The 22,790-nt window shown below is 45.1% G+C and overlaps 1 protein-coding gene and 2 long non-coding RNA genes across 3 annotated transcripts in view; all 3 read right to left on the bottom strand.

The window, feature by feature from the left end:
* Window positions 1–5,741: 5,741 nt before the first annotated feature.
* LOC146812944 (uncharacterized) overlaps window positions 5,742–22,790 on the bottom strand; it is a 105,756-nt gene continuing 88,707 nt past the window's right edge. The window contains exon 7 of the mRNA XM_085619985.1: window positions 5,742–7,475. Within this exon, the coding sequence (XP_085476111.1) occupies window positions 7,334–7,475 (142 nt within the window). The 3' untranslated portion in view covers window positions 5,742–7,333. The remainder of the gene's footprint in view (window positions 7,476–22,790) is intronic.
* Window positions 11,453–12,206, bottom strand: LOC146812947 (uncharacterized). Its single transcript, XR_014965995.1, has 3 exons — window positions 12,113–12,206; window positions 11,952–12,008; window positions 11,453–11,871 (listed from the first exon to the last, which is right to left on the bottom strand). It is a non-coding gene; the product is annotated as an uncharacterized LOC146812947 (long non-coding RNA).
* On the bottom strand, window positions 16,835–17,588 carry LOC146812946 (uncharacterized). Its single transcript, XR_014965994.1, has 3 exons — window positions 17,495–17,588; window positions 17,334–17,390; window positions 16,835–17,253 (listed from the first exon to the last, which is right to left on the bottom strand). It is a non-coding gene; the product is annotated as an uncharacterized LOC146812946 (long non-coding RNA).

Here is a 22,790-nt window from a genome sequence, read left to right as displayed (position 1 = left end):
TCAAGCACTAGCAGAGCAGCTCCCGGTGAGATAATGCAAATTAGCCTCCAAAAGCTTCAGGTAGGGAGAAGGTAACTTTAAAAAAATACTTTCCCTAAATATTTATGAAAATATGAATTCTGTTATCACAGGCTTAGTACCAGCTAGAAAAATGATTCACAATATTAATTATTAAAACTCCATCTAATGATAAAGGTATTACCATTAGATGGAGTTTTAATAATTATTAGTGTGAACCATTTTTCTAGTTGTTAGTAAACCTGTGATAACAGAATTCATATTTTAATTTTTAATAGGCCAGAGCTTCCACAGTGAAAGTAGCTTCTGTGGTCTTATCACTGAAGAGACATAGTAAAATTAAAACTCTAAATGTCCTATTTTTTAAAAGTACCATTCATTCTACCTTGTGACTTCCTGGCATTCTAAAGTGTGACTTCTCAATATTTCAAAGGAAGGGTTTGTTTTCCCTTGTCAAAAGGGTTATTTTGTCCAGTCAGGTTTCAATTACAGGCATCAGGCTGCATTGGTAGCGCGGAAGTCATGTTTTCATTGTGAAACTAGTGGATGGCACAATACGTGAAGCATTTCACTTTCATGCTATGGGTTTAGTTCTTACACCATATGCTATGGCCTTACAGGAGAGTTAAATATGCTATTCAGGATTTGCCAATTTCTGCATCTTTTAGGGGCTGACCACATACACTGGACACAGGACAGCAGTGCTTTAGTGTGCAGAGTAAAAAAGAAAAAGCAATACAACTCAGTAAATAATGGAGGTGACCACACACAAGGATATTACTTAATGTGTAAGCATTTGTTTTCTGTATGAAGTGTTGTAGATTCACATGCTCTGTATACTCCTCCCATCTAGTGTTCGGCTCAGATGTTTGCAAATTGTTTTTCTTCAAAGAAGTCTTGAGTCACAAGATCTTAGTGACTTCTTTTCTGGCTGTGAATGGTCATCAGCACTAACTCCCTTATTAGATGGTTTTTCGCCCAGTGAGTGAGAGTAGCCATGTTTAGTGAAGAGGATAGAATAATGACATGCATGTAGAAAGTGAGAAATGTGAAGATACCTGCAGCAAACACTGGCTTCCAGGGAGGATGGTGGGCATGTGAATCTACAGCACTATATGCAATGATCAGATGCTTACAAGGTAAGTAACAATACATACATAGCATGAGTGGCTGTACATCTACATGCTCTACTTTGACTATAAGGAGGTACCCCCTAAGTGGTGAGGAGCCAGTGGATGGCGCAGAGATCTGAAACCGAGTCTTGAGGACAGCATGACCAATTCTAGATTCCTGCCTTGTAAAAATGACAACAAAATAATGCTTTGTAAATTTGTGTGAAGTAGACCAATGGCAGCTTTACAAATGTCTGCTATGGGTGTGTTCTCCAAAAATTCCTTAGTGGTGCTCTACTTGCAGGTGAGCTATGGTATTTTAGAGTATCAGGTTTAGATGCATTTAACAATCCACCTGGTGATGCCTGCATTAGAAATGGCATGACCTTTATGAGGCTATGAGAAGGCTAAAAAGCGGTGTTGGTCTTTGCGAAAGGACTTGGTCCCATCTATAAAATGCACTAGAGCATGCTTGACAGCTCGTATGTGAAGTGATCTTTCAGCTTCTGAATCAGGTTGTGTAAAAAAAAAGACTGGGAGCTTGATTGTCTGGTTAAAGTAGAATGGGGAGATATCCTAAGGTAAGAAAGTAAGATTGTTCGTAAGAAACACTTGGTCACTATGGGGGCTGGAATAATGGGTCCTGCAGTGTGAGGGTAAGTAGTACATTGATACGTCTAAGAGACATTATTGCTTACCTGAAAAGCATAAACTGCAAAACACTCCTGAAGTGGGCACATGTGGATCCGTATGTGGGGCACTATGGAAATACACAAGGGAATCCTTCCCAGAAGGTGCATTACCATGCAAACTCGAAGTAAACAGAGTAGCTGAAAAGGGACAAAAGCTGTTTGAATGCCTGCACTCTTATCACGCTGGGGTAAACTTTGCCTACGAATGTAATTAGGCCTCACCATAGCAACGATTGGATTTGGAGAAGCTCAAAGTGTGACTTGGTGGCATTCACTGTGAATTCCAGGATGTGCATAAGGGAAATTTCAAATTAGGAGTGGGTCAGGCTTTCTTGTCTGCTTGTTTTCTTGATCAGCTAATCTAGATTGAGGAAACCATGGGCCCCCTCCTGAGGTGAGCAGTACCACTGCTAAGCACTTAGGGGCAGATTTACAAGAAAGTGACACATCTGTAGAGATGCGTCACTTTCCCTGCGCCAACATGCCAAATCCTTGCGTCACCATGGATGCGCCATATTTACAATACGGCGCACCATGGCGCAAGGATTGACAGATGCGTCAGAAATTCTGACGCATCTGTTGATGGAAAAGTCATGCATTGCTGGAGTCATGTCGCAAGCACGACGCAACTCCAGCAATGCTCAGGGCCGCCCTATGCCTAACATGCTGCGTCAATTCTTACGCCTGCTTCAAGCAGGCGCAGGGTTTTGACGCAGCATGGACATAAAAGTGACTCAGTGAAATCTTGTAGATTTCACTGCGTCACTTTTATGGGGCTTCCTGCGACGGAATGCCCACCCTGCATACATTAAACCTGACGCAGGTTTAATGTGGCGCAGGTCTTTACAACGTGACGCATCTCCCTAGATGCGTCACGTTGTAAATGGGCCACAACTTTTACGCTGCCACTGCGTCACAAAAGTGACGCACCGACGGTGCCAATGTGACATAAGGGGCTTGTAAATCTGCCCCTTAGTGAAGACCGTTGGGGAGCTGGTGACACCAAAGGATAGAACCTTTGATTGATAGTGTTGACCACTAAACATCAAGCATAGGCAGCGCCAATGAGCGGGATGAATAGGGATGCAAAAGTAGGCCTCCCTCAAATCTAGATATAAAGTCTCCTGGCTGCATCAGGGGGGTGACATCCGGTTGAGCGACCATGTGAAAATGTTCAGAGAAGATGAATCTTTTGAAAGGGCAGAGGGCGAGGATTAGTATGAGGGAGCTGTCCTTTTTGAGAAGTAGGCAGTATAAGGAGTAGATGCCTTAGGCCTGGTGTGGAACTGGCTCTAAGGCTCCCTTTGATTAAGAGCACCTGAACCTCTTGTAGTGATATGAGATCATCTGGGCTGAGTGTGTGTGCGTGGGGAGGGAAGTTTGGTAGGGTGGAAATGTTCTTCAGGTAGTAGCTGTGCTCAATGATGACTAGAACCCATCGATCTGGGGTGATCTAACGGGGAAGATCCACCTGAACTCTCCCCCCTCGACAGGTGTAGTGTGATCATGGGGGGACATGTGACAAGCCAATTTTGGAGGTAGAAGCTCCCTTACTGGGAAGGCCTCTTCTCCGGCACTTGGAGCTGTTCCTTCTAAAGGAGCCCCGTGCATAACCCCTGCCCCCCTGCTGCTGCCGCAGGTAGGACTGCCTCTGGGGTAAGTGGCTTTGGACTCAGCTCCTGTCTGCTGCTTTCGAAAGGAGACGCTCTCAGATGGAGCTTGGAAGGCTCCCATTCCATTGCCTTGGTGGTTTAAGTATCAGTTTTTTACATTTTCTCCGGCATATTGTCAAACTGCAGTCTAAACAGGTGCTCCTCATCAAATGACAGGTTGGCCAGGTATTTGTGCACCTCGGCTTGAAGCCGGCCAAAGGAAGCCAGGAGTGGCGCCAAATCACCAATGTGTGAACCTCTCTGGTTCCCGATCTGCCAAATCTAGGCACACCTGATGGTAGCGTTCGAAGCGGATCACCCCTTCTCAGCTAATTCTTCCCCTCTTGCGGTACTAATCAGGGGGGAGATGCAATGCTATGTTGAGTGTTATGCTTCGTAATTCGTTTTTCCTTTCTAGTTGGGCACAGCAGTGTGGAACACACACAGGGATGCATGGCACAGAAAGGAGAACTGTTCTATGGAGGAAAAGTAATAGATCTCATTTTGCTTGCAGCACCCTGCCTGCAAAAGCAGATGTGCTGTACACATTTTATTAATTCTAGAAGAGCCTTAAACTGCATTCATCCGAAAGACCACAATATACTCCAAGAAAGTGCGGCACTGGCTACCTGCGTTATTGATGAGATGCGGACATGGCTTGCTCCCGCTTTCTGAATAATACCTGCAAGTCAAGCTGGGCCCTTCCTTTCCTGTGAGGCCAATCTCATACAATAAATATCTCAAACCTCTACACTTATGGTGATCTGCTCCTCCAGAGTCTTGAAAACCCACACAATTGTCTCCCAAATGCACAACACACAATCACCAATCAATAAACAGGCAATCGGTTAGACCTACTGGCTTTGGTGCCAGCTTGTCAGGGGTGTCAATGCTGTCAGTATGGTCAGATTGTGCCCATGGAAAGGGTGAGTGCTGTTTGTAGTGAGAGTCTGATTGTCTGGTCGTTATTTTGCTTTTTCACCCTGAGGTCTTTAAAAGTTCCCCTCGTGTTTTCATGGAAACCTTGGTTGAAAACAAGCTGTGGATTTAGTTGGTCTTAATCTTGAAAGAACGCTGCAGCAGCAGGTTACAGTGGAGCCACCTGTGTCCCCTTCTGAGCATTGATGGGCTGCTTTCTTCAATGAGGATGGCTAAATATTGCGGTCCCTAAGGCCCCAGGCTATCATTAGTTACTTTTCAGAATTCTTGTCCACCCACCCACACTCTGCACAATCAGTGACCCCCACTTCCAGCAGCTGCTCTACCCTGCTGACGTCAGTCCCAAACTCACCAACCAGGAAGCCACTTCAGCTCCTGCACATGTGCACACTGATAGAGCATGTGCAGTAAGGTGACAATCACACACCGGGTATATGCACCTCAGTAAGCGTGACATGGGGACTTTGTCCACCACCAGGCTGGATCAATAAATACGTATGTGCAGAAGAGTAACTACTCGTGCATGCATCAAAAGTGCCTTACTTGAGCTCTACACAAACCAGTACAGCACAGTATCCAGTACTCCCACGGCAGGAGGCGCTGTATGCTGTGCAACACTGATTGGGGGGGGGGGGACCGGGGGGACCAGTAGAGGTACAAACACAATGTGATGACCACTTGGGGAGACACCCACAACCACCAGAGTGTAATGGCCCCTTGTTTACCTCAAAATGTACCATCCTCCAGTCCTTGGTTTCCATACGCTGCCATGTGATTATGTTTGGATGCAGCAGCGTCCTACGGATCCACCGTGCTCCTGCTGGCGCGTGCCATATTGTCTTTTCAGCGGCGACCGGTACTGCAGCGGTTTCAGCTAGTGGTAACACTGGAAGGGATGCTGGGCAAAGCAAACACAAGGAGATGATGGACGGAGCGCTGAAACTTTTCAGACAAGCACCCCAAGTCACAGACCGGAGTTGAATTCATCATCGTTATTTAGCTCACTTCGTCACCCCAGTTCAGACACAGCTATATGCAAATCAGTCTTGACCCTGTGCTGATGGACAGCAGAAGGGCTGGCTTCTTCAGGACTGACAGGACCAATGTACCTCCATTGCAGTTTTGAGAGAACTGGTCTGGTGGGGTGGGCGTGATCTCAGGGTAGGTAGGGACTACCCGGCTTCAATTTGACACCTGCAGACTTTGACCTCTAATACTAGGGAGAACACTTACTATTTGAGCCAAACCACAGCACAAGCACACTCCTTTACATCAGACCCTTAAGTTAGCAAGTCAAAGTACTCCAAAGCTTATTTAATTTTTTATTTCAGGTATCCGATAAAGTGCAAATTCAGAAAACATTTAATAGCAGCAGAACCATCTCTAGGGGAGAGAAAGGCACATTCGGCATTTGATGCAAATCTACAATTTAAGGAGAATATGGATCTGCTATGCTATTACCAGTCATTTGGCCCAAGTAGCCAGAATGGGCTCAGACACATCTCTATCGATTTTGTAATTCAAGTTATATTCAAATACATCATGTAAAATATAACAAAATACATACAAAGAATTCTGTATAAAATGTTTCTACAAGTAGCAGCTAGCAACAAAAAAAAGGATACATTTAAATTTTTTTATACAAGATAAGAGGAACCTTTAAAAAAACATGCCAAGTTGTTAGAAATGTCAAATACTGTTTTAACTGTACAGCTCATTTTCGCCAGATAATTTTTTTGCCTCCATGGGAACTATTCGACTCAGATTTTCCACCTTTTACATCCACATCGGAAAAGCAAAAACACTTTTTATTAAAAACATCCTTTGTTCTGGCAAACAGTAATTTGGAATTTCAGCAAAGTCTTATAAATGTAAAACAATTCAAAGAAATTGTGCAGTTAAAGAAAACGTCCAATGATAATGTTTGACCCACACAGGCTAGGGTTTCATTTGTTTAGTTCCTGATTGTCTTTGTTTTCTTGCAGCAGGGGCTTGTGCATTTGTTCTTGCCATTCAGCTGTCTGACAGGGGGAGTAAAGAGACCCCTCCATGCTGGGATCCACCCAATTACATTTTGCCATTCAATTTCTTTCCTAATGGGTGTTCTTTCTCTTGATCCTTTTTCCATGAGAGCAATTTTCCCCTTCAAATATACTGTGGCAGAAGAAGCTAACCTGAGAACTGAAAATGCACCTCAATGCGTGTGCCAATCAACAACACCTACAAGCACAAGGTTATTAAACAATACTAACTCAATGCAGTAAAAAAAAACATTCACAGTCCTCTCTTTTACAGTGTTAAGGTCAGTGCTTAATTTGAACTAGTGGTTTCCAGTGCTCATACTTAATTGTCAACACCAGCACTTATGACACATAGTGGCGCGGGATGTCTACTTTTGAGATCAGTATAGAAATAGAGGTTTATTAATTCAATATACATTAAAAGTGACTAATACCTGCAGCCCAAGTCATTCTTCTAGCTTTGGGGGTCTGGAATGGGCTGAATTGTCACACTTGTAGGAGCGTGGTGGTCAGTAGTTGTGCTGGTATAGTTATTGGCAGTGTGGGCTGAGGCAATGGGTTGTGTAAGCGGGGTCCTGGCACTTTTCTTTTTTTATACAAATTAAGCACCGGTAAGGCTGACATGAGAGGTAAACTCATCCGTAAGATTATTCCTAATATTTGTAAGAGCACCTGTCACAGTCATTAATGTTGCATTTGGTTAAGTGAGTTAGGGATGTGCATAGTTGTGTGGGTTACAGATTGTGGTCCTGACCATAACTTGCAAGTTGTAGTGTTTTTTTTGCCATTTCAATCTGTAACAATAACTGCTCTGTAACTGTTTTTTTTGTGAAACTGATTTAAAACCCCGTTTAGATGTTAAAACCAAAGTTGCAGGTCTTGAATGGCCAGATCTGGTGTTAGTTGCTCTTTAAATGCAGTTTCTTCTTTACGCAGCGTGCAGGTCTGGTGCAGATCCATCGCCGTTCAAGGGAACACTTTGCCTTGGCGAAAGCCTTGTGATTTAGATACCAGCAATTTGAGCCTTCATTTCTGCCAGTCCTAAAAAAATAAATAAAAAAAAAAGCCAAAGTTTCAGCAGAATGTTCCAAATAAATCGCAATTCTTTTTCTTTTACACAAATAATTAACATGTTCATGCGCATTTGCAGCCTGAGGTTCTACCTCCCTGTCGATGCCTGCACGCCATGGCAGGTTCTTGTGGGGAATAAGAGACCCTGCAATGCAGAGGATAATCGACATTAAACAGGGAATCAACCAGTGGCTGCAGGGACCCGGACTGTCCGACCGTGCCATGGGGGGCCATAGTCTGGGCACCAGAGGTCCATGGGTTCCCACACTGCACAGGCGGACCCGCAGAGGCCATCAGTTCCTGTAAAGGAGTCCTTCCTGGCTCTTCTTTGGAAGAAGGGCGGGGCATCAAGGCACCCTTATTGAAAAATGGAGGAGGCATGTGTATACAAGCTACCAATCAGCAGTCCCAAGCAAAACAAAACAAAAACTACAAAGCCAACACCAAGATAAAAAAATAATAATAATGGATTCAAATATATACTTTAAAAGAATGGGAAGAAGGTAATAAGCACAAATATGGACGTAGTACTTGTTGAGTGGGCAATTATAGCACAAGTTACTTACTTGTTTAACAATATATCTGTAAGAGACATTAATTAGTGATAGATTCCTTACCTTAGAATATCCCCAGGCGTCAGACTGGATCCGGAACATTTGTCAGCAGTACCCCTGCGCTCGGTAGGCGTCGTTGTGCGGCTCTGTGTACGTCGCTGGCATCGTAGTCGCCGAGATGACGTCGTCGGAGCTACCTAGACATGCCCACGCATGCTGAAGTCAGTTCTGTACACGATTTTCTGCACCAGGAACGCAGAGCCATGCCAGAGACCGACTACTGGTGCAATAGAACTAGGGCCCTGAAAGGGATGACCTGAGTCCTAGAAAACCGTTCGCAGAACGGGGAGGATGGGCGGTCGGTAAGGAATCTATCACTAACTAACGTCTTACAGATATATCGTTACACAAGTAAGCAACTTGTGCATCTGAAAGAGACAGATTCCTTACCTTAGAATACATACCCAAGCAATACCAACCCCGGTGGTGGGTCTGCGAAGTGAGATGACACCAGAAAGTCACGGAGAACTGAATGGCCAAAGAAGTCGTCTCTCCGGACTGGACTGTCAAGGCAATAGTGCTTAGTGACCGTGTGCAGCGAGGCCCACGTGGGCGCCTGACAGATGTCTTGCAGTGGGACACCGCGTCCCAATGCTGTAGTAGCCACCATCGCCCTGGTCGGATGGGCGCGCAACCCTACTGGAGGCTCCTTTTTAGCCAAAGTGAAACAGGCTGGAATACACAAGACAAGCAAACGGGAGATAGTTCTCTTGTGCACAGCCCGGCCTTTCCTGGCGCCAATGTGGCCAACAAAGAGGTGGTCATCCACCCGGAACGGTTGTGTGCGGTTGAGGTAGAATGAACGCGCACATTTAGGGTCCAGACTGTGGAGCCTCTCCCTTTCTGGAAGGGTTCGGAGGCGGAAAGTGGGCAGAGTGACAGTTTGCCCCAGATGAAAGGCAGGGACTACTTTTGGTAGAAAGGAGGGACGTGGCCGAAGCACAACCTTGTCCGGATGAACCGCCAGAAAAGGAGGTTTACATGAAAGTGCCTGGAGCTCACTTCCACGGCTAGCGGAGGTGATAGACACCAGGAAGACAGTGTGCAAAGTTAATACCCGTAAAGGACAGTTATGAAGAGGCTCAAAGGGAGCGCACATTAAGTATGTGAGAACCAGGTTCACCACTGAGGCATCAAAAAAGGAATAGGAGGGAAAAGGTGAGTAATGTCTTTGAGAAATCTATTGAGCACAGGGGACTTGAAAAGAGGGTTGATCAGGCAGCCGGAGAAAGGCTGAAATAGCAGAAAGGTAGCCCTGAATAGTGCCCGGAGCAGAGCCCTGCAGGGCCAAAGAGAGAAGAACCAATAGGACCTCAAAAAGAGGGGCAGAAACGGGATTTACAGCTTTCGCTGTGCACCATGCCACAAATTTGTTCCACCTGTAGGCGTATACAGTCTTAGTTGAGGGACGCCTGGCTGCCAGAACAACATCACAGACTTCCGGAGGAAAGTCAAATGGAATCAACTGTTGCCGCACAATCTCCACGCAAGGAGGGGAGGCTGGACAGGTTCGGGCGGAGGACCGTTCCCTGCTGCTGCGACAGAAGAGGCAGACGTATCGGGGGAATCTACGCTCATACGGAGTAGCTCGGGATACCAAACTCCTCGAGCCCAGGCCGATGGCACAAGAATGACCTGGGCCCGGATGCATCTGATCTTCGTCAGCACTCTGGGTAGAAGTGGTATAGGTGGAAAGGCATACAACAGACCGCAACTCCACTCGCGTAAAAAAGCGTCACCGAGCGAGTGCCGCCTTGGAAACTCAAACGTGCAGAACTGCGGACATTGCGCGGTCTCTTCGACGGCAAATCGATCTAACCAAGGTCCTCCCCACTGTTGAAAAAGACCCTGCGCCACCTCCGATTGAAGACGCCATTCATAATCCATCATGCACAGACGGCTGAGTGCATCCGCCCTGGTGTTCAAAGAACCTGCCAAGTGTTGAACCACCAGGAGAATGCCCTGGCGTTCCAGCCATGTCCAAAGGCGCAGAGCTTCCTGATCGAGGGTCCACGACCCCACCCCGCCTTGCTTGTTGCAGTACCACATGGCGGTGGTGTCGTCTGTGAACAGCTGCACTACTCTCCCCTTGACAGAGGGAAGGAGTGCTTTCAGTGCAAGTAGGATCGCCCTAAGCTCCAAAAGATAGATATGGAGCTTGGACTCTGCCTCAGACCAGAGACCTCTGATCTCTGCCTCTCCCATGTGGCCGCCCCATCCCAGGAGGGCCGCGCCCGTCACCACTGTGTGCTCCGGTTGAGGAAGGGAGAGGGATCTGCCGCTGACCCAACGCTGGCCAGTGAACCACCACTGCAAGTCTTGTGCAGTGCCCTCCGAGATCTGGACGTAGTCGGACTAGTGTCCCTGATGCTGCGCCCACTGGAACTTCAGGTCCCACTGCAGAGCCTGCTTATGCCATCTGGCATGATTGATCAGCAGGATGCAGGAGGCCATGGGGCCCTGCAGCCTCCGTGTCTTCCTGACCAAAACCCAGGACAAGGGCTGAAAGATCAGAATCATAGCCTGAATGTCCCGGACTCGCTGTTCGGGAGGATAAACCCGAAATTGCGCCGTGTCCAGAACCGCTCCGATGAAGAGGAGCTTCTGAGAGGGACCCAGATGCGACAGCGGAACGTTTACAGAGAACCCCAGGAAATGCAGGAGGTCGGCCGTAGTCTGGAGGTGGGAGAGGACTGCCTGGTGCAAGCCCGCCTTCAACAACCAGTCGTCAAGATAGGGGGAAGACAAACCCCTGATCTGCGCAGACGAGCTGCGACCACTGCCATTACTTTAGTGAACACCCGAGGGTGCTGGTAAGGCCCAAAGGGGGTCCCGGTGAACTGAAAATGCTAGTGACCAACCGTGAACCTCAGGTAACGCCGGTGGGCTGGCAGGACGTGGAAGTAGGCGTCCTGCAACTGGAACGCTACCCTGTGCCTTTCGGGTCTAGGAAACAATTGACGTTCCGAAGGCCTAAAACACGCTTGATTGCCCCCCTAGGCCAAGGGTGCCGCAACTTTGTTTGAAAAGCATCAAGTGATCCTCTGATAGCGGTGGTACTGACGTGGCATAGCAGGAGAGGTAGTCTCGAAGGGGAGGAGTAGCCCCTTCGGACTGTTTGCAGAACCAACCAGTCCAAAGCAATGGGGCACCAGTGGGGGAGGTGATGGCGAATCCTGACGCCCACTGGCGTGTGGTGGGCCTGAAACAGTGGACTGAAACAGCAGACTAGGAAGGTCTTGATTGGTATATGAAAAAACAGTCACAGTGGAGCAGTTTATCTTAATAAAAACACAAGTATGTGAGTATACACTTAAATCGAGTTATGACAACACCTTATTGAGATACACAAATGACCTCATTTAATCATATTCAGCATAGAAAAGGGTCAACATTTCAACCTATTAAATAGACAAATGCATGTCACAATCATCATTTTCAATTACTACGGGTGTAAGTGAAGTGAAAAGTGCAACATAAATCGGGATAAGTGCAGACAAAGTGAAGGGGAAGGTCGTGTGTTTTAGAACATCCAAAATGAATTTGAAGACCTAACCTGCCACTCGAATGGCAATAACACAAATGCAATAACATTAGCAAGAAAAGCAGTTGTACAATCACTGTCAGTCTTGTGTATTAAACAAAGGGAAAAGTCGTCGACGTTTCGACCCCTAATCGAGCCAGCAATTAGGAAATCTTGGAAGCGGGGTCTTCTTCAGGACCAGCGGGGGGTAGGGAAGAAGGACTTACACCTAGAGATAATGAGTAGTATTAATACGGTGTGTCTCTAGGATCATTAATCGTCATGAGGTAGAAATAAGATGATATTTACCAGCAACAGCAAGGAAAACTCATGCTGGATTATTTGTGGAGTGGGCCCGAACGGCTCCTAAAACAAAACAAAAACAAAAAGACGGAACAAGGGGAGATTGTACATCTGTATGAGGTCTCAATTGGGGCCTGTTGGCCAAAGCAAGATGGTGTATAACTCACCATTCAATGTTGAACAACCGGTGCTATTGATGGCAATATTCTTGTCGGTATGTGATGAATCACAGTGGGCAGTGGTTCAAAAGTAACCAACGCTGGGGGGGTAAAGAAATTGAATTTCAAATCACCACTTAGTTTGAAGATGTACCAAAACCAAATAAGGTACAAACATCAAAGGACCCACACAAGTGACGGGAAAACTATGGGGGCAAATGTATCTAAAAATGTCTAAAAAGGGAGTCACCGTGAGGGGACATCAAGGGTAACTATGGGCAGCGCTGCGGGGTTTGGAGGATATGAATCCGCTAAATTTAAGAAGAACATCCAGCGTGTTATGGACTTAACACGTAACAAGCCCCAACCTCTGAAAGCCCGGACAATAAGTATGAGGCAGGCGAAGATGAGAGATTAAGCTCGCAGCGTTTCACAAAATCAAAACTTGAAAAAATATATAAAACCGCCTAACGGCTCTAAAGCATGGAAACTAATTACATATGGTTCTTATTATAACTCAACCCAACTACGATGTGGCCAACAACGGAAGAATAGCAAATGGAGAGGTGAAGAGGGGCAGCTTTTAATCTCTTAGTGGAGCAAAAAGAAAGTGAGAAGCGCGGTGAATTGCAATCTCTTGGAAGACGCGCGCTTGCTCCGCGGCATGACATACCTCCCAGGTAGCGTCGACAACATCTGACAGCTAACCCTGGGAAGTGTCAGGTCGCTCATTAAGTAACTGACGAAAACAAGTACGTCAGCAAGAGGCACGTGACGAGCCCATTGGACCGGGGCAGGGGGTGTGTCTGTAACAACGCAGCTGAAAGCTCAGATGCTGCAAAACTGAAAGTGTTAACCCGTGATCGACAGACAGCGTTCAAAGGCGCGCGAAGGGCACTTAAATGTGTCAATTGAAACTGCTGTGTTACAGCTTACACTCTAAGTTTCTTGTTTACAACATTGAAGCATAATATTTTCAGCGTTGTGCGTTAATGCAAAAAATAGGTAAAGCCACTTAGTCAAATGTACGTCAGCTTGGAAACCATGAACATGAAAAACAAATCATAGAGCAGCATATAAAATAGAGGCAAGCATTAACGTATCCTATTTAAAATGTATGCAACGAGGTAGTGACCTGACTGCAAAAGCAGCTTACATTCTGAAGCAGAGATAAATCGCCCTCAACAAGATAACAATATATGTCTAGATAGAGTGTAGTTCAGATTTTGAAAGGGAATCAAGGCAATAGTAGGTTCCAGGGGCGGAAAAAATGTGTCATGCAGCAAATGATTATGGATGGTCAAGATTACCCCATATTTTAGGCTAGGTGTTATTCAACAGGGATAATTGTGCATACGTAGCGTCAAGTTCGTTAAGGCCATTGAGGACAGAGTCAAACCTGTCCATCCATTTACATTCACGAGTGTTGAGGATTGCTCCCAGGTCGCCTCCCCTGATACCCAGAGTGATGGCCTCCAGAACTAGCCATTTCATCGATTCAGGGGGGTGATTAAATGCTGAAAAATGTTCAACCATGGGGGCCCCCGTGGTATTGCATCTTATTCTGCTACAGTGTTGTAGGATACGGCATTTAATCCTCTGAGTGGTCTGACCCACATATATCTTATTGCAGGGACAGACAATGGCGTAAATCACATTCTTAGTGTTACAATTTGTCAATGTTTTTAGGGGCACCGTGCAATTGTTCAATTGAAACACTTTAGTTTCAATAGTGAGACCACAGGCTTTACATTGTCCACATTTGACATGGCCTACTGGTGCCGGTAGTTGCCACATTGATTCGATTGTTGGCTTAGGCGGTGTGTCCAAAAAGTATTTTACTACTTGATCACGGACATTTCTACCTTTCTTAAAAGAGTGCATGGGTGGTTCGGGAAGATGTAGTTCCGATGATACCAAATGCCAGTGTTTGTTAATGATATGCCGAATTTCGTTACTCCTGGTGTTGAAGGTGGTAACGCATATTAGCCTGTTGGGGTCCTCGGTACGATTCTTTGGAGTTAAAAGCGTGTCCCTATGGTTGAACCACGCTCTCTTGCGAGCTCTCTTAACCAACCGTCTGGGGTAGCCACGTTCAATCAGTCTGGCAATCAAATCATCAGATTCATTGAAGAAATCCTCCTTCCGTGTACAATTTCTCCTGATCCTTAGGAACTGGCCAAAGGGTAGATTATCACGCAGGCCTCTTGGGTGGTGACTCCCATATCTGAGTAGCGTGTTTCTCTCAGTAGGTTTACGGTAAAGAGTCGTATATAGGCACTCATCCGCGGTTTTGATAGAAATGTCCAGAAAGTCAATGGTGGACTTGTCTTTGTGAATTGTGAACTGGATGTCGCCTGTTCTCTCATTGAGCCATTTGAAAAAATTGTTGAGTTCTGAATCACTGCCTGTCCAAATCATGAGGACATCATCGATGTACCGCTTCCAGTACGCAACTTGCCTCTTAAATGGATTAGTAATGTTGTTCACAAAGGTCTGCTCAAAATCGTCCATGTACAGGATCGCCAGGTCCGGTGCAAAGCTGGCCCCCATCGCAACACCTTTAGTCTGCATAAAATACTCATTCTGGAAGAGGAAAAAGTTTTGTGTCATCGCTATAGTGAGCAACTGAATTATGAACTCGGATGGAACATGTGTGGGTTGTGTTCTTGTGTCCAAATATTTTGACATCACATCTAGAGCATGTTGTTGTGGTATGCTGGTATATAGTGACACAATATCCAGCGTGACAAGAATCTGGGTATCTGGATTGAAAGACATACCATCAATTAAATTGATGACCTGCATTGTGTCTCGTACATATGACCTGGTTTGTTCAGCCAAAGGTTTTAGAAAGAAGTCCACGTATTTACACAATGGTTCAAGGATAGACCCACATCCAGACACTATGGGGCGCCCAGGCGGTCGTTGTTGATTCTTATGAACTTTCGGTAAGGTGTAAATCGTTGGAACGCGTGGATGAGTCTGGTTCAAGTAGGCAAATTCCAAATTCGAAAGGAAACCTTGGGCAAGGCCATCTTGAGTTGTCCGCAAAATCATGCTGCTGATTTTCTTGGAAGGATTGGAATTTAATCTGGTGTAACTGACACCGTCATTCAGTTGAGAGTAAATCTCGTCCTTGTAATCCTCCACATTCTGAAGCACAATGGCACCACCCTTATCCGCAGGTTTGATGACAATGGAGCGATTGTTTTTTAAGTCATCAAGGGCTTTCCTTTCACCACTAGTAACGTTATGAGTTACATATTTCTTGATGGAACACGTGTTGAGGGCCTCCTTGAGCACAATACTCTCATAAGTTAACAGGTGATGTGAAACCATTTGTGAGGTTGGAGTAAAGGAGGATGGAGTCCGGAGTCCAGTGCAAGATGTCGTAGATTGACTTGGGGACTGACGGAAAAAATAGCGTAACCTCATCTTACGAAAAAAACGGTGTAATTCAGTTTGTAGATTGAATTTATTAGGGTATGCGGTAGGGACGTACGATAGCCCTTTACTGAGAACCTTATGTTCATCATTAGTCAATACATGGTTGGACAAGTTCATAATAGGGTCCTTGATGGTGCTCACCAGCGATAGACTCGGCGTCTCGTTTGAATTTCCCCATGCTGTTCCTGGGGGAAATGTACTTGTTTCTGGGCAGGGGTCATTCCTTGGGGTAGGCCTCGGCCCCATCCTTGTTGTAGGTGGCCGCGTCCCCGGCCTCTGTTCCAGTTCCAGTTCGTATTCCTTCCTCTTGGTGGTCGCCATTGTCTGTCCTCTAAAAAAGAAGGACCCGATGGTGGATAATATGCCGTGTCCTGGCCTTGGTAGTTAACACTACTACCTGCTTGTTCACTGTCGCTTCCAGTGGATCCTGTCGATTCAGAAAAAGTTGTGAAACGACGGGTACCTCTGAATCCACCCCTTCCTCTATTGAAAAAACGACCTTGTTGATCCTGTTTGTAGTAGTCGTCGTGTAAATATGGGTAGGTCAACTTCTTGTCATAGACACGTACGTCTTTGGAGAGTTTGTCGAGCTTCTTTGCTTGAGTATTAATATCGAATTCTTTGATTGTTTTCTCAAGGCGCTCCAAGGCTTCTTTGGCGTTCGTTAAAGCGTTGTCAGTAGAGATATCGCGTTTAAGATCTGCGATTTCTTTCATAAGTTTCTCGACCTGTTCAAGGGCTGTTTCTACCCCCAGCACCATCCAGTGCCGCGAGCAGTTATTGGCAACAAAACTGAAGCCCTCCTTGAACTTGGGCTGATCCACAAAGATCGCAGGTTCGTTCTTGACTTGTAATCCTACCGGGATGACATTAGCCTGTAAGTATTTGGTCAGGACGTGTCCGTGTAATCTTGTACGGATTAGCTTTTTCTCCAGTCTTTCCAATTTGTTAATCTTCTCGTTGAGAGATACATCTATGTTGGGAGTGTTGGAGGTTATGAAAAGGTTAGTGGGGTCCTGAATGAGATTGGCGATGTACTCCTCAGTATATGATAAAGTTTCACTTGCCGTCATAATGTGAGAAAATAAATTAAATGAGCTAAAAGCAAAAACCTTCGCAGGAAAACCTGCACTAGGATATGTTATGTTTCAATGGGGTAACCCGATAGACCACTGGACTCGGGTGTATAGATTGGTATATGAAAAAACAGTCACAGTGGAGCAGTTTATCTTAATAAAAACACAAGTATGTGAGTATACACTTAAATCGAGTTATGACAACACCTTATTGAGATACACAAATGACCTCATTTAATCATATTCAGCATAGAAAAGGGTCAACATTTCAACCTATTAAATAGACAAATGCATGTCACAATCATCATTTTCAATTACTACGGGTGTAAGTGAAGTGAAAAGTGCAACATAAATCGGGATAAGTGCAGACAAAGTGAAGGGGAAGGTCGTGTGTTTTAGAACATCCAAAATGAATTTGAAGACCTAACCTGCCACTCGAATGGCAATAACACAAATGCAATAACATTAGCAAGAAAAGCAGTTGTACAATCACTGTCAGTCTTGTGTATTAAACAAAGGGAAAAGTCGTCGACGTTTCGACCCCTAATCGAGCCAGCAATTAGGAAATCTTGGAAGCGGGGTCTTCTTCAGGACCAGCGGGGGGTAGGGAAGAAGGACTTACACCTAGAGATAATGAGTAGTATTAATACGGTGTGTCTCTAGGATCATTAATCGTCATGAGGTAGAAATAAGATGATATTTACCAGCAACAGCAAGGAAAACTCATGCTGGATTATTTGTGGAGTGGGCCCGAACGGCTCCTAAAACAAAACAAAAACAAAAAGACGGAACAAGGGGAGATTGTACATCTGTATGAGGTCTCAATTGGGGCCTGTTGGCCAAAGCAAGATGGTGTATAACTCACCATTCAATGTTGAACAACCGGTGCTATTGATGGCAATATTCTTGTCGGTATGTGATGAATCACAGTGGGCAGTGGTTCAAAAGTAACCAACGCTGGGGGGGTAAAGAAATTGAATTTCAAATCACCACTTAGTTTGAAGATGTACCAAAACCAAATAAGGTACAAACATCAAAGGACCCACACAAGTGACGGGAAAACTATGGGGGCAAATGTATCTAAAAATGTCTAAAAAGGGAGTCACCGTGAGGGGACATCAAGGGTAACTATGGGCAGCGCTGCGGGGTTTGGAGGATATGAATCCGCTAAATTTAAGAAGAACATCCAGCGTGTTATGGACTTAACACGTAACAAGCCCCAACCTCTGAAAGCCCGGACAATAAGTATGAGGCAGGCGAAGATGAGAGATTAAGCTCGCAGCGTTTCACAAAATCAAAACTTGAAAAAATATAGGGGTCGAAACGTCGACGACTTTTCCCTTTGTTTAATACACAAGACTGACAGTGATTGTACAACTGCTTTTCTTGCTAATGTTATTGCATTTGTGTTATTGCCATTCGAGTGGCAGGTTAGGTCTTCAAATTCATTTTGGATGTTCTAAAACACACGACCTTCCCCTTCACTTTGTCTGCACTTATCCCGATTTATGTTGCACTTTTCACTTCACTTACACCCGTAGTAATTGAAAATGATGATTGTGACATGCATTTGTCTATTTAATAGGTTGAAATGTTGACCCTTTTCTATGCTGAATATGATTAAATGAGGTCATTTGTGTATCTCAATAAGGTGTTGTCATAACTCGATTTAAGTGTATACTCACATACTTGTGTTTTTATTAAGATAAACTGCTCCACTGTGACTGTTTTTTCATATACCAATCTATACACCCGAGTCCAGTGGTCTATCGGGTTACCCCATTGAAACATAACATATCCTAGTGCAGGTTTTCCTGCGAGGGTTTTTGCTTTTAGCTCATTTAATTTATTTTCTCACATTATGACGGCAAGTGAAACTTTATCATATACTGAGGAGTACATCGCCAATCTCATTCAGGACCCCACTAACCTTTTCATAACCTCCAACACTCCCAACATAGATGTATCTCTCAACGAGAAGATTAACAAATTGGAAAGACTGGAGAAAAAGCTAATCCGTACAAGATTACACGGACACGTCCTGACCAAATACTTACAGGCTAATGTCATCCCGGTAGGATTACAAGTCAAGAACGAACCTGCGATCTTTGTGGATCAGCCCAAGTTCAAGGAGGGCTTCAGTTTTGTTGCCAATAACTGCTCGCGGCACTGGATGGTGCTGGGGGTAGAAACAGCCCTTGAACAGGTCGAGAAACTTATGAAAGAAATCGCAGATCTTAAACGCGATATCTCTACTGACAACGCTTTAACGAACGCCAAAGAAGCCTTGGAGCGCCTTGAGAAAACAATCAAAGAATTCGATATTAATACTCAAGCAAAGAAGCTCGACAAACTCTCCAAAGACGTACGTGTCTATGACAAGAAGTTGACCTACCCATATTTACACGACGACTACTACAAACAGGATCAACAAGGTCGTTTTTTCAATAGAGGAAGGGGTGGATTCAGAGGTACCCGTCGTTTCACAACTTTTTCTGAATCGACAGGATCCACTGGAAGCGACAGTGAACAAGCAGGTAGTAGTGTTAACTACCAAGGCCAGGACACGGCATATTATCCACCATCGGGTCCTTCTTTTTTAGAGGACAGACAATGGCGACCACCAAGAGGAAGGAATACGAACTGGAACTGGAACAGAGGCCGGGGACGCGGCCACCTACAACAAGGATGGGGCCGAGGCCTACCCCAAGGAATGACCCCTGCCCAGAAACAAGTACATTTCCCCCAGGAACAGCATGGGGAAATTCAAACGAGACGCCGAGTCTATCGCTGGTGAGCACCATCAAGGACCCTATTATGAACTTGTCCAACCATGTATTGACTAATGATGAACATAAGGTTCTCAGTAAAGGGCTATCGTACGTCCCTACCGCATACCCTAATAAATTCAATCTACAAACTGAATTACACCGTTTTTTTCGTAAGATGAGGTTACGCTATTTTTTCCGTCAGTCCCCAAGTCAATCTACGACATCTTGCACTGGACTCCGGACTCCATCCTCCTTTACTCCAACCTCACAAATGGTTTCACATCACCTGTTAACTTATGAGAGTATTGTGCTCAAGGAGGCCCTCAACACGTGTTCCATCAAGAAATATGTAACTCATAACGTTACTAGTGGTGAAAGGAAAGCCCTTGATGACTTAAAAAACAATCGCTCCATTGTCATCAAACCTGCGGATAAGGGTGGTGCCATTGTGCTTCAGAATGTGGAGGATTACAAGGACGAGATTTACTCTCAACTGAATGACGGTGTCAGTTACACCAGATTAAATTCCAATCCTTCCAAGAAAATCAGCAGCATGATTTTGCGGACAACTCAAGATGGCCTTGCCCAAGGTTTCCTTTCGAATTTGGAATTTGCCTACTTGAACCAGACTCATCCACGCGTTCCAACGATTTACACCTTACCGAAAGTTCATAAGAATCAACAACGACCGCCTGGGCGCCCCATAGTGTCTGGATGTGGGTCTATCCTTGAACCATTGTGTAAATACGTGGACTTCTTTCTAAAACCTTTGGCTGAACAAACCAGGTCATATGTACGAGACACAATGCAGGTCATCAATTTAATTGATGGTATGTCTTTCAATCCAGATACCCAGATTCTTGTCACGCTGGATATTGTGTCACTATATACCAGCATACCACAACAACATTTTCTAGATGTGATGTCAAAATATTTGGACACAAGAACACAACCCACACATGTTCCATCCGAGTTCATAATTCAGTTGCTCACTATAGCGATGACACAAAACTTTTTCCTCTTCCAGAATGAGTATTTTATGCAGACTAAAGGTGTTGCGATGGGGGCCAGCTTTGCACCGGACCTGGCGATCCTGTACATGGACGATTTTGAGCAGACCTTTGTGAACAACATTACTAATCCATTTAAGAGGCAAGTTGCGTACTGGAAGCGGTACATCGATGATGTCCTCATGATTTGGACAGGCAGTGATTCAGAACTCAACAATTTTTTCAAATGGCTCAATGAGAGAACAGGCGACATCCAGTTCACAATTCACAAAGACAAGTCCACCATTGACTTTCTGGACATTTCTATCAAAACCGCGGATGAGTGCCTATATACGACTCTTTACCGTAAACCTACTGAGAGAAACACGCTACTCAGATATGGGAGTCACCACCCAAGAGGCCTGCGTGATAATCTACCCTTTGGCCAGTTCCTAAGGATCAGGAGAAATTGTACACGGAAGGAGGATTTCTTCAATGAATCTGATGATTTGATTGCCAGACTGATTGAACGTGGCTACCCCAGACGGTTGGTTAAGAGAGCTCGCAAGAGAGCGTGGTTCAACCATAGGGACACGCTTTTAACTCCAAAGAATCGTACCGAGGACCCCAACAGGCTAATATGCGTTACCACCTTCAACACCAGGAGTAACGAAATTCGGCATATCATTAACAAACACTGGCATTTGGTATCATCGGAACTACATCTTCCCGAACCACCCATGCACTCTTTTAAGAAAGGTAGAAATGTCCGTGATCAAGTAGTAAAATCCTTTTTGGACACACCGCCTAAGCCAACAATCGAATCAATGTGGCAACTACCGGCACCAGTAGGCCATGTCAAATGTGGACAATGTAAAGCCTGTGGTCTCACTATTGAAACTAAAGTGTTTCAATTGAACAATTGCACGGTGCCCCTAAAAACATTGACAAATTGTAACACTAAGAATGTGATTTACGCCATTGTCTGTCCCTGCAATAAGATATATGTGGGTCAGACCACTCAGAGGATTAAATGCCGTATCCTACAACACTGTAGCAGAATAAGATGCAATACCACGGGGGCCCCCATGGTTGAACATTTTTCAGCATTTAATCACCCCCCTGAATCGATGAAATGGCTAGTTCTGGAGGCCATCACTCTGGGTATCAGGGGAGGCGACCTGGGAGCAATCCTCAACACTCGTGAATGTAAATGGATGGACAGGTTTGACTCTGTCCTCAATGGCCTTAACGAACTTGACGCTACGTATGCACAATTATCCCTGTTGAATAACACCTAGCCTAAAATATGGGGTAATCTTGACCATCCATAATCATTTGCTGCATGACACATTTTTTCCGCCCCTGGAACCTACTATTGCCTTGATTCCCTTTCAAAATCTGAACTACACTCTATCTAGACATATATTGTTATCTTGTTGAGGGCGATTTATCTCTGCTTCAGAATGTAAGCTGCTTTTGCAGTCAGGTCACTACCTCGTTGCATACATTTTAAATAGGATACGTTAATGCTTGCCTCTATTTTATATGCTGCTCTATGATTTGTTTTTCATGTTCATGGTTTCCAAGCTGACGTACATTTGACTAAGTGGCTTTACCTATTTTTTGCATTAACGCACAACGCTGAAAATATTATGCTTCAATGTTGTAAACAAGAAACTTAGAGTGTAAGCTGTAACACAGCAGTTTCAATTGACACATTTAAGTGCCCTTCGCGCGCCTTTGAACGCTGTCTGTCGATCACGGGTTAACACTTTCAGTTTTGCAGCATCTGAGCTTTCAGCTGCGTTGTTACAGACACACCCCCTGCCCCGGTCCAATGGGCTCGTCACGTGCCTCTTGCTGACGTACTTGTTTTCGTCAGTTACTTAATGAGCGACCTGACACTTCCCAGGGTTAGCTGTCAGATGTTGTCGACGCTACCTGGGAGGTATGTCATGCCGCGGAGCAAGCGCGCGTCTTCCAAGAGATTGCAATTCACCGCGCTTCTCACTTTCTTTTTGCTCCACTAAGAGATTAAAAGCTGCCCCTCTTCACCTCTCCATTTGCTATTCTTCCGTTGTTGGCCACATCGTAGTTGGGTTGAGTTATAATAAGAACCATATGTAATTAGTTTCCATGCTTTAGAGCCGTTAGGCGGTTTTATATATTTTTTCAAGTTTTGATTTTGTGAAACGCTGCGAGCTTAATCTCTCATCTTCGCCTGCCTCATACTTATTGTCCGGGCTTTCAGAGGTTGGGGCTTGTTACGTGTTAAGTCCATAACACGCTGGATGTTCTTCTTAAATTTAGCGGATTCATATCCTCCAAACCCCGCAGCGCTGCCCATAGTTACCCTTGATGTCCCCTCACGGTGACTCCCTTTTTAGACATTTTTAGA

The sequence above is a fragment of the Triturus cristatus genome, chromosome 7, assembly GCF_964204655.1.
Source record: "Triturus cristatus chromosome 7, aTriCri1.1, whole genome shotgun sequence".
Taxonomy (NCBI): domain Eukaryota; kingdom Metazoa; phylum Chordata; class Amphibia; order Caudata; family Salamandridae; genus Triturus; species Triturus cristatus.
The sequence above is the reverse complement of the archived record's forward strand: the minus strand, read 5'-3'. Positions and strand labels throughout refer to the sequence as shown.